Below are 12,811 nucleotides of genomic sequence, written 5' to 3'. Positions count from 1 at the left end.
TCTGAAAGTCTGAGAAACTGTCACAACAAGACGGGCCTAAAGAGAATGACACCTGGAACAGAATTAGGACATTAGGTAAAACCTAAGGCAATCTAAATAAATTATAATAATAATGTATCAATATTGGTTCATTGGCAAAGCATGCATCATACTAATACAAAATGTTAGTAACAGGGGAAACTGAGTACAGCAATACATGGGAATTCTCTGTACTATCTTCTCAATTTTCTGTACATCCAAAACTGTTTTAAAAATTAAAGTCTATTAAAAAAAAGGTTCACCAAATAAAGATTACAAGTCTATTTTTTGTGAAAATTGATCAAGTTAACACTGTTATGTATACTTTTCTGAGTGTACATATATTATACCTTAATCAAAAATTAAAGACAGGCTGAGTATAGTGGCCCGCACCTGTAATCCCAGCACTTTGGGAGGCTGGGAAGATTCCTTGAGGACAGGAGTTCAAGACCAGCCTGGGTACTTAGCCTCCATCTTAGACTCCAACTCTACAAAAAATTTTTTAAAAAATTTAGCTAGGGACAGTGGTGCATGCCTATAGTCCCAGCTACTTGAGAGGCTGAGGCAAGATTGCTTGAGCCCAGGAGTTTGAGGCTGCAATGAGCTATGATTACCACTGCACTATTCCCTGGGCAACAGAGCAAGACCCTGTCTCAAAAAAAAAAAAAGGACAAACTATGGTGAAGGTTTGTTTCCACAAAATACCGTTTATCATGTGGAAGAAGTTCTCATTTTATTAAGAATTTTTTACTCTTGTTTCAGTAAGAATTTTTATCAAGGCCGGGCACAGTGGCTCACACCTGTAATCCTAGCACTCTGGGAAGCCAAGGCAGGCGGATTGCTCGAGGTCAGGAGATCGAAACCAGCCTGAGCAAGAGACCCTGTCTCTACTAAAAATAGAAAGAAATTAATTGGCCAACTAATATATATAGAAAAAATTGGCCGGGCATGGTGGCGCATGCCTGTAGTCCCAGCTACTCAGGAGGCTGAGGCAGGAGGATCGCTTGAGCACAGGAGTCTGAGGTTGCTGTGAGCGAGGCTGACGCCACGGCACTCACTCTAGCCTGGGCAACAAAGCAAGACTCTGCCTCAAAAAAAAAAAAAAAAGAATTTTTATCATGAAACGGTATTTGCTAAATTTTACTAAATGCTTTTTCCACCTCTATGAAGATTATATAGTTTTTTTCTAACTTCCTAATGAAGTGAATGACATTTACAGACTTTCTAGTATTAAAATCATGCTTGCATTCCTAATAGATACAACTTGGTAATGGAATCCCTTGTTTTATGACTCTAGATCCACATGGTAACATTTTGCATAGAATTTTTACATCTATATTTACCAGTGAGACTCACAATTTTCTTCTTCTTACACCATAATGGTTTTGACTGGTTTTGGTATCAAAGACATGCTAGTCCTATAACATTAACTAAGTAAGCAGATGCTTTTTAAAATTGTTCTGGGACAGTTTAGCTAACATTAGAATGATATATTCCTTGAAAGTTTAGTGAAATTCATCTATAAAATCACATAGGTTTGGTGCATATTCAGAAGAGTTTAAACTATTAACTTTCTTTAAGGTATAGTACTATATTCAGGCTTTCTATTTCTTATTTTTAAAAATTTTTCCCCACTATACATTGCAGGTATTCATCTATTTCTGAGTCAGTTTTGTAAGCTTTTAAAAATGAATTTATCCAGATCATATTTTTCTATGTAATAGCATAGTCTTATTATAATTTTTTTCTTATTAATCTGTGCTATCTGAAATTATATTTCTACTCTATTCCATAATCAAAGTTGCCTTTTGCTCTTATTTCAATTATATCCTTCCTTCTCATTTTTAAGTTTATTCTGTGGTTCATTTTCTAACTTACGCTGGATTCTTAGTAGAAAAAAATACTGCCGGGCACAGTGGCTTGCATGTATAATCCCATCTACTCGGAAGGCTGAGGTGGGAGGATCACTCTCATAGGAGTTTGAGATTGGCCTGGGCAACCAAGCGAGACCCCATCTCTACAAAAATTAAAAAATCAGCTGGGTATGGTTACATGTGCCTACAGTCCTAGCAGCTCAGGAGGCTGAGGTAGGAGGATTGTTTGAGCCCAAGAAATGGAGGCTGAAGCAAGCTATGATCCTGTACTCCAGCATAGGCGACAGGGTGGAGACCCTGTCTCATCCCCACCAAAAAAATTACTAATTAATGTTCAGCCTTTTCTCATGTATATAAACCTGTAACTTAAAAAAATAATAGGCCGGGCGCTGTGGCTCACGCCTGTAATCCTAGCTCTTGGGAGGCCGAGGCGGGCGGATTGCTCAAGGTCAGGAGTTCAAAACCAGCCTGAGCAAGAGCAAGACCCCGTCTCTACTATAAATAGAAAGAAATTAATTGGCCAACTGATATATATATAAAAAAAAAATTAGCCGGGCATGGTGGCGCATGCCTGTAGTCCCAGCTACTCCTCGGGAGGCTGAGGCAGAAGGATCACTTGAGCCCAGGAGTGTGAGGTTGCTGTGAGCTAGGCTGACGCCACGGCACTCACTCTAGCCTGGACAACAAAGCGAGACTCTGTCTCAAAAAAAAAAAAAATAATAATAATAATAATAATAAATAAAATAAAATAAAATAAAAATAAAAATAAACCTATAACTTTTTTTCCAACTACCATATTCAATGCATTGTAAAAGTTTCAGGTATAGTATTTTCACTACTATTACTTAGTATTTTTAAGTTATACTGCAATTTGTTTTTTAATCAATGGTTATTTCATGTTTTCATCTTTCCAAATATATAGATTTGTAGTCACTTAGTTACATGTCTATTTCTAATATCAAACTAAGTTTCCTAAATAGTCATGGCTGAATTTAATTTAACCCAATAAATATTACAAGAAAGTTACTAAAGTATCTCCTCACTATCCTTAAACATCATAAGTACAATCTAAGATATTTAAATAAAAATGACTCCACTTTCCATCATTAGTACTGAAAAGTATGTCCATATATATATATACTCTTACTTGAACAAATACTTTGCCCAAACGATGCAATGTATAGGTTCTGAAGGTGTATTACGAATTGTACAGCCAGGAAAAGTTCTCTGGGTTGGCTTAGGATGACATTCATAACACTCGGTCACACCCTACAAAATCAGGACATGAGAAAAGTATTTATTTCATTATGGTAGTTACTCAACATTATAATTATAAGGTAATATAATTATAAACACTTCATTCATCTACATTCCAACTGGGTTTAATGTTGTCAAGGAAATTTAATCCTTACTTTACCAACAAACTCTAACACAAAAATTAATTGAATCAACCAGTTACACTGAGGGCTGTGCCAAGACTCCTTGGACTCCTGGCTCAGTGAACATTACTTATAAGCTAAACAAAAGTCACTGCACCTGAGTGTCAAATATAAGAAGTTCATCTTGACTGCGCTAAACAGAAAGAAAAGCTACTAGAAAGAAAACAACAGCTTCCCAACCAATTATTTCTTAAAGTTGTAAATCTGTTATTTAAATGTTATTCATATCCATATACTTATAATCTATATGAAGTGAGTTAAAAGTAATCAATTTCAAGATGTATCAAGTCTATGGCACCTGTGACAATTTTTCAAAACTATCATCCTTCTTTATGTCAACAATTCTCAACCTCAGTCTTAATATACACTGGTGACTCAGGATCACAGTAACAAGGTATATCAAAAGCAATGTTATTCTAATAATTGTTAAAGAACAAAAACCCATAAATATTGTCTTAATATAAACTGCAGCAGACTCAGCATTTTCTCAATAACACCATTTCTTGTGCCCTTAGCCTTCTAAGGCTTTCTTGGAGGTAGCTACAAGGCAAACACTTCTCTCTCACATTAACAGTGCGGAAAAAGTGTTGCCTTGATTTGTTAACAGATACTGAAAGCCTCCATTTATTCAATTAAATTTGACACACACTGACGTGTACAATGATCTTTATAGAATGATAGTGAATAAATTTCCAAGGATAATATTTAACACTTAAAACAAATAAAGTCATAATTTTAAACATGGATAAACTGCCAAAAAAACAGACAAAAAGTCAGCAAATGTTAAATACAGTATAATACCCTTTTCCATAGTTTCAAAACCTATAAAACAATTCTTCAAATGTATCCATAATGTTTAATTTCTTTTTTTTTTTTCTTTTGAGACAGAGTCTCGCTTTGTTGCCCAGGCTAGAGTGAGTGCCGTGGCATCAGCCTAGCTCACAGCAACCTCAAACTCCTGGGCTCAAGCTATCTTCCTGTGGGCTCAAGCTATCTTCCTGCCTCAGCCTCCCGAGTAGCTGGGACTACAGGCATGTGCCACCATGCCTGGTTCATTTTTTCTATATATATTAGTTGGCCAATTAATTTATTTCTATTTATAGTAGAGACGGAGTCTTGCTCTTGCTCAGGCTGGTTTCGAACTCCTGACATCGAGCAATCCTCCCCTCCTCGGCCTCCCAGAGTTCTAGGATTATAGGCATGAGCCACTGCGCCTGGCCATGTTTAATTTCTTAAAAGAAGTAAAAGAAAAAATATTTGAAAAGTAAATGAATCACAATGTTGAGATTTTTAAAACTGGGTTGTGGGCACACAGGTGCCATTTGCTCTATTATTCTCTAGTATCTAAGTATTTGAAATATTTCACAAGTACACCCCCAAAAAGCTTTCAAAGCTTCAGATATATAAATCCAGACTCCTTTACACAGAAAGTAACTTTGAGATGACTGGCTTATCATATATCAACTACAGCATGACATGTTGTCATGGCTACCAAAAATTCTTAAAGGCAAGTTTATTATGCTTACCAGTCTAAGGATTCTGATACACAGACTAAATCAAACAAAGTGGCAGACCTAAAATATCTCCCTGCCCATACTCTTTTTGGGTACCTTTACAGCATCCTAAGTTTTATATGTAGATGAAAATCCTTTTATATTGGATGTCAACCTGCTCCTATTATATAAATCCAAAGTTTACCTCTTCCCTTGTTAAGGTCTCAAATAAATATATGGAAAATTTAAAAAAACCAAAACTTTTCTTTACCTTTTTGATAGTAGTTACTTGTCCAAGATAACCAGCAGTTCCACTCTCAATAAGAGGGACGTCAGCTGCCAGACACATCCTATTTACATGGTTCCGGGCAGCTGGAAGAAAAATACTAGTTAGCAGCAGTTTTTGAAAAAACAATTAACTATCTTTAATTAGCATGACATATACTCAAACTATTTCATTATTTTTATTTTATGTACAATTTCCTTATGGCTAAGGCTAGAGTAATACAACTGTAAATTATAGACATTCACTTAGCAAAATTTCAAACATAAGGAATTTATGTATCACAAATTTACTCCAGGAAAAGCACCCCTGGAAACAAGTAATTTTTGAATCTCAAAGTGCCATCTTCCTCTTCTATTGTACCTTAGCCAAAACATTGTTTCAGTGTGTTCCTTAACTCACAACTACTCCAACATAATTAACAAGTAATACATGGAAGTCAGTGAGAAATGTATAATTATCAATTTGGATCTATTAAGGCAGTTTAAAGCTAGGGGAAAAAAGATGATTCACATTAGAAGAGTCATTCTGACTCTTTCTTGTGTTTTTTTCTTTTGCTATTTCTGGTCCCAAATCATTACAAACTCATTTGACAGATGTACTTTTACACATGGAAATAATTACAGACAAGGAATACTACTTAAGTATTTTTACCAACACACATCCTATACAGTCATACTCTTTAGATCTTTTAACTTCACTTTTATTTATACCTTTTGATAGAACAGCAGAGTATGCGAAAGCTAAATTTCTGCCTGTACCAAATCAGTTCTAGATAAAATTGCAATCAGTTGGCAAGCTTTAAACCTGATCATGCTTCCCTTAGGTCTTTTAAGTTCTAAGTCATAAGGAAATATTTTAATTAATAATAAATTTGTAAACAGCTTTAATTTGGGAGAGGGGAAATACTGAGAAATTAGAAATATTAAAATCATCTCACCTCTGTTATCTAAAGCATTCATAACCAATATAAACTGTCGAAAAAATTCCACATTATAGTCGGGGCTACAAGGCAAAACAAAAAAAGGTCACCGAAACAACTAGCCTTATATGTGATCTTCATAGTATAATACAGAGTCCTGAAAAAACATATTAGTAAGTGTAAAAATAACTGATATTAGAGGTGTATGCCATATAGATAGTAAGGTTTGACTTTTTCCAAACGCAAGCAGACTTCAAATTATTTCCCCCAAATTCCTATCCTTTTTGGCCAGCTATCTAGGGCACAAGAACAGGATCTCTAACTGGCAGAAAGATGGCATGACCTAACTAGTCCCACCAGGCCCTCTCGGGCAGCAATTGCTGGGAACACACAAAGAACACATTCCCAGGACCTGCCTGGCCTGTGGCTTCACCTCAAATGGTCAGGATCAGGCAGGGCTCAGGCCCCTAGGGTCTCTACTTTTAGCAGCACTGGGAAAGCAACACAGGGTAAGACGCTATAGGGCTTTAGGCAGGTTCGTAGAGCAAACATTCAGATTAAAAAATATGATGGAGATACAAATGCCCCAAGACTTTCCCCAATTCTAATACCTCAAACAAGGACTATTTTTAATACCATTTACTTGTGAACTAGACAACAACTGTAGATAAAGGATAATTTAGGTCCAGAGTTCCTTCACTCCAATACCTCCAAAATTATACATTTATTCTATTTATCTTTACTGAGAGAAGAGTATTCACGTATTGTCAAAACTGCTGCCCCACCACAATTCCAACTGTTGTATTACAGAAGTCAGAGTTCTAATAACAGATTATTTTGGGAGGGAACCTTAAAGGTGAATGCTGAAATCAATCAGAATGAGAGTAACATATTTAGCAAAGTGTGATTCATCATATATAAGGATATTTCATATTTTAAAATATCTTATTTAAGGCAAAAATATAAGGTCCTTTATAAATTTCCAAGTAACTCATTTATTAGAAGTACTAAAATATCTCATCACCTATCTAAATCATTCAAGCCATATACATAAACTGGTAAAAAGAATGCCACTTTGTAGGCATAAATTACCAAATTTTAATTATGCTAGAAAAATCATTTTACAAAGCCAAATGAGGCCAGGTACAGTGGCTCATGCCTGTAATCCTAGCACTTTGGGAGGCCATGGTGGGAGGACTGCTGGAGGCCAGGAGTTTGAGACCAGCCTGAGCAAGAGCAAGACGTCAGCTTGACAAAAATAGAAAAATTAGCTGGATGTGGTGGCATGCACCTGTAGTCCCAGCTACTCGGGAGGCTGAGGCAGGAGGATTGCTTAAACCCAGGGATTTAAGGTTGCAGTGAGCTATGATGATGCCATTGTATTCTATCTAGCCTGGGTGACAGAGTGAGATCCTATTTCACAAAATAGGATAAAAAAATAGGATAAAAAAAAATAGGATAAAAAAAAAAAAAAGAGCCAAATGATTCTGAGCTCACATATTGGGCTAAAAAAATACCTTATACTTTTAAAGTTTAATTAAAAATTCACAGCAAACACAACTGTGCAACATAACAATTAGAGCATACTTCATGATGCTGTCATGGTAGGCAATGATATTAGCTTTCGGGTAAAACTGCAGTACGCTTTCTTTGGCAACCTGGAAAAACAAATAACATTTAATTACTATAACATTACTGTTCCTATTTGAAATCTGCTTCTAGCAGAAATAATGCTATTGTCTACCTACTTACATAGTATCTTACTTATATTAAACACAAAAGAAATACAAAAATTTGACAAAATGCCATTAGAAGCTACATACACATATGTAGAGCCCTCTCCCACCCCACCAAACACACTTCTACTTGAATGGCAAGCTTCAGCAAATCTATAAAATGTGGTAACCAAATGTCATTCATTTATTTAAGAAATATTTACTGAGCATCTTCTATGTACCAGGACCTATGTAATGCACATGATGAGTAAAAAAAAAAAATCAAATAACTGCCCATATAAGTAACTACAAACTATGATAACGGAGGAAAAGTAAAGATTGTTATGAGAAGAGACCTGACTTAGTCTAAAAGGTTCAGGAAAGCACCCCTGGAGAAAGAAACCAATATGAAAAATGAAAAGTAGAAACACGTGGGAATTTGTCAAAGAGCTGGGAGAGAAGCACAGGGAATAGATGTTTTAAGACCCTGAACCAAGAAGGAACATTTAAGAAACTAGAGAAAGGTCAGAGTGGCTAGAGTCCCAGGGGAGCCTGCCCTGCTTTAAATGGGACAACAGCACAGGCCACACTATCTTCTCCTGCCCTCAAACATGGGTGTAGAAACACAAGGCTTATCTTAAGTAAACAATCAGATCGTTTTGATTGTAAAGTCTTAGTCTTTTGTCTAAGACTTTTACATATCTTTTATTCTTCAAAATTTCTCAGCTAGGCCAGGCGTGGTGGCTCCCGCCTGTAATCCTAGCTCTCTGGGAGGCCGAGCCCTGCGGATCGTTTGAGTTCAGGAGTTCGAAACCAACCTGAGCAAGAGCGAGACCCCGTCTCTACTATAAATAGAAAAATTAATTGGCCAACTAATATATATAGAAAAAATTAGCCGGGCATGGTGGCGCATGCCTGTAGTCCCAGCTACTCGGGAGGCTGAGGCACGAGGATTGCTTGAGCCCAGGAGTTTGAGGTTGCTGTGAGCTAGGCTGATGCCATGGCACTCACTCTAGCCTGGGCAACAAAGCGAGACTCTGTCTCAAAAAAAAAAAAAAAAAAAAAAATTTCTCAGCTAAAGGGACTGTTCCACCCAGCCTACAGGAGAGGCAGAATCAATCTAGTATCATAAATAGAAGATGCATCAAAGGATTATAGAAATGGTAAGAGAAATATAGTTACCTGTGCCTTTGACCTTCCAACATGTTTCTTTTGAAACAAAAACTGCCTGTTGAGGTTGCTGACATCAATAGTATCCAGATCAATCTACAAATGCAGAAACCCCAGATAAATCACAAATGCTCCAGTGTGTTTGAGCAATGTCACTATCCTCAGCATCTATAACTCAGAACTTTTGTATGTGCTACCTTAGTAGAAAAAATGCTTTTAGAGGCCGGGCGTGGTGGCTCACGCCTGTAATCCTAGCACTTTGGGAGGCCGAGGCGGGCGGATTGCTCAAGGTCAGGAGTTCAAAACCAGCCTGAGCGAGACCCCGTCTCTACCAAAAATAGAAAGAAATTAATTGACCAACTAAAAATATATATACAAAAAATTAGCCGCGCATGGTGGCGCATGCCTGTAGTCCCAGCTACTCGGGAGGCTGAGGCAGTAGGATCGCTGAGCCCCGGAGATTGAGGTTGCTGTGAGCCAGGCTGACGCCACGGCACTCACTCTAGCCTGGGCAACAAAGTGAGACTCTGTCTCAAAAAAAAAAAAAAAAAATGCTTTTAGAACCAGTCGTACTAAAATTGTTAAACTGATAAAAAATAACTTAGTGCATACAAGAAGAACCTAGATTTAATGTCAGATAACCTTCTCAAAAACACTTTGAAAGAATGGCATTATTTTTGTTTTGTTTAATCATCCTGGCAAATGTTTCAAGAACTCGCTTTGATGGCATAAAAATAGATGTGAACTTTTTGAAAATATATGTGAACTGAGCAGTATTGAAAATAGAGAAAATCTATTAATCTAATTACTCTTTCAAATCCAACAGATTAAATTTTACTATGCCCTGTTTGCCCAGCAAAACAGATTTACTGAACTTCTGCTGTCTTTATCCATACATGATTTCATTTACAATTATTACCTGAGGACTGTGGAAGGAAGTTTCTACACATAATTTTAAAAAAGTGTCATGTTTTAAGCTGTATCTGATACTTATATCTTAATGGTTTGGGTTATAATTTGCAAAAATCATCAAAACACTTAACTGACAAAACATTTTTTATTTGTACTTTCTAAATTTACTAGAAAAATTAAACCACATAAAGGATAAGCATTTATTTTTCAGGTACCCAAATTCACTATATTGTCTATTACAAAACAGTTCTTTTAAACAAGTATCGGTAGGTATCCGTTAAAGTACAATGTTTGGATGTGCGGTACAGAATCGGATATGAAGACTAACCCTACAAAAACAAAGACTAACCCAAACACCAAAGGAAAAATGTGTACATTTTTCTTCCCTTTCTCATCATTGATTTATTAGTTCAGTTTGCCACCTCTATTTTTTTTTTTTTTCATTCCATGTTTCTACTGCAACTTTAAGACACTTCAAACTCACATCCAAGTTCCAGGTAACATCTCCAATCTCTAAAAAAGTTTACGTTCACAGAGATAACTTGATTGAATATCACAGTGGCTTCCCGTCACTGTACACCAATGCAAAGGTTAAAAATCCTAACATCTTTAATGGAATAAGCAAACGTACTACCTATTGGGATCACACGTAGGCTATATAGGAGCCCTCCTGTCCTTGCTTTGTGACCCAGAGTAAGCTACTAAATTAAACCTCAATGCATCTCAACTTTTCTCATCTGTTGGAAATAAAACGGGATGAGGACAGCGTTTGCACTCCACGGGTGGGAGTGAGACTACACACACACACGTTAGTGCGTGCAGACCGCTCGGGGCCGCGCCGGACTCGGGACAAGCGCTCAGGGATACGTGCTGGTTGCTGTTACCGCGATCCCGTGCTCCGGGTCGTTACTACCGAATTAAGGGGGGAACCTCTGAATTTAGGCCACAACGTCCGTGAGGGGCTTAATCATCCGCCACATCGCGTTACAGTTGGGGAACTGTTTTGAGGAGAAAAGATAACGAGGCTGCGTCCACTTCCAAACCCTCGAGGCGCCACAAATCGACGCCGTGAGGCGGGGGCCGCGGCCTCCCCGGAGTCCAGGACCGGCCCGGCGTCCCGAGGCCCGCCCCAGCCCCGCCGCACAGCTCCGTCTCCGCGGCCCGCCGCAGCCCCCCGGGCCTCCCGGCCGGCCCTCGCCCCCCGGCTCCGGACGCGAGCCGCGGGGCCCCGAGCCTCCAGCCCCCGCAGCCCGGCCGGCCCGCCATTCAAGCCGCGCGCGCGCGCGCCCGGCCCTCACCAGGTCGATGTTGGAGAAGCCGGTGAGCACCAGGTTCTTGAGGAGCTCGCAGCCGATCCCGCCCGCGCCCACCACCAGCACCCGGCCCCCGGCCACGGCCTCGGCCAGCTCCTGCGGCAGTCCCCGCGACAGAGCCATGGCGGGACGACCACGAGCTGCGGCCGAGGCGGAGGCGGGAGAACCGAGCCGCGGCCGGAAGCGGGTGGGGGAAGGGCGGCCCCGCTTCCGCTCTTGCGCAGTACGGCCGCCCGGCGGCGACAGGCGGGCGGTCCTTGGCAACCGGCGGGGTCTGGCAGCCCCGCGCCTGGCCCGGCTCCTTGCGAAGGCCCCGCAGACTTCCGGCCGGGGCTGGTGGTGTCTCTCACGCGGGAGCTCAGACCTGCTATCCGGCCAGGGAAGCCTGAGGGTCGCCTTTTGGCCTAGGGGTTTGAGCTTCCAGCCCCAAGACTTCCTACAGGTCTGGAAACTTAACGTCCGTCCGCGTATGCAAAGAATTACTTACAAATTAACAAGTGCCACCCAAACAAAAAATATAGGCGAAGCATGTGAACAGGCACCCACAAAGAGAATGGACAGTATGATCAATAACCATATTAAAATGCAAAACACGCAAAAAATAGTATTAAGATTATTTTCACCTATTAAACTGGCGAAAAGAAGAAATTATAATACTCAATACCCTTGATAATAATCAAGGGATTCGGAAAAAGCACTTCCATAAACTCCAGATAAGGATTCTAAAGCAAAGATTCTCCAGAAAGCCATTTGGCAATATGACTCAAAAAACCTAAAATTATGCATAGCTTTTGACTTATTCAACCCAATTTTAGGAATTTGTTCTGAGGCAGTTACCACTGTTTTGAAAAAAAAAAAAAAATGTAGCCATTGGCATGGTCATGAGAACAAAAGTTGGAGGAAAAAAATGCTAAAAATTATATAAAGCTTTTGATGTATATTTTAAAAAATACTTTGCGGCAATTACAGATTATATTGTGGGAAAATCATTTACTGATGGGAGAAATGCTCACAATACAATGTTAAATAAAGAAGATACAAAAGCATGTATACAATATGATTACATTTTGTAAAAGAAAAACCCCAAAATATATTAAAAGACAGGAATAGCAACAGTTAATACTTTTGTGCATCTGTGTGCCGTGAAATTGTAATTTTTATTAGTTCTTTAGACTTTTGTTTCTCAGATGCTCATGTTCTTCAAACATTAATTTTAAAAATCAGGAAAAAATTTTTAGCAGAAAGTGGGAAAAGATTGAAAACGGAAAAACGCTGGTTCACTTCTGTGGTCTTTCTCATCAGCTGCTTGGTTCACCATCAGGCAAGTCTGTGATGAATACTCAGGCCGCTGTCTTGATGCATGAAGGACCAGGGCACCCAACCATGGTTGGAGGTACCCTTATAAAGTGGGCTGCTGAGAGTCCTTCCTCTACACCAGCTCAGCTCTCACAAAGGCCTCACCTTGCTGCTGAACTTAACAAATGTCCTCCTACAGATACTGCCCTTCCTCCTCTCTGCACTCTGTGAATGGGAGCTGCCTTCCTTGCCTTCTCTCCTGCCTCTCTTCCTCTGGGCCTGGGCTGGGCTGGGCTGGGCTGGGCTGGGCTTGCTGCCTAACTCTGAGAGCCTTTTTCTTTGAGGGTGTGCCGTGTGTATGTATGAAGTATAAAAT

The 12,811-nt window shown here is 39.4% G+C and overlaps 1 protein-coding gene across 1 annotated transcript in view; it reads right to left on the bottom strand.

Annotated features, from left to right (window-relative positions):
• The window catches only part of UBA2 (ubiquitin like modifier activating enzyme 2), a 34,548-nt gene extending 23,215 nt beyond the window's left edge, over nucleotides 1-11,333 (bottom strand). The window contains exons 1-6 of the mRNA XM_012775119.3: nucleotides 11,125-11,333; nucleotides 8,927-9,010; nucleotides 7,617-7,687; nucleotides 6,048-6,112; nucleotides 5,096-5,196; nucleotides 3,040-3,161 (exon numbers count right to left, since the gene is read on the bottom strand). Coding sequence (XP_012630573.1) covers nucleotides 3,040-3,161; nucleotides 5,096-5,196; nucleotides 6,048-6,112; nucleotides 7,617-7,687; nucleotides 8,927-9,010; nucleotides 11,125-11,262 — 581 coding nt within the window. The 5' untranslated portion in view covers nucleotides 11,263-11,333. The remainder of the gene's footprint in view (nucleotides 1-3,039; nucleotides 3,162-5,095; nucleotides 5,197-6,047; nucleotides 6,113-7,616; nucleotides 7,688-8,926; nucleotides 9,011-11,124) is intronic.
• Between the last annotated feature and the right edge of the window lie 1,478 nt (nucleotides 11,334-12,811).

The sequence above is a fragment of the Microcebus murinus genome, chromosome 16, assembly GCF_040939455.1.
Source record: "Microcebus murinus isolate Inina chromosome 16, M.murinus_Inina_mat1.0, whole genome shotgun sequence".
NCBI classification, from domain to species: domain Eukaryota; kingdom Metazoa; phylum Chordata; class Mammalia; order Primates; family Cheirogaleidae; genus Microcebus; species Microcebus murinus.
The sequence above is the reverse complement of the archived record's forward strand: the minus strand, read 5'-3'. Positions and strand labels throughout refer to the sequence as shown.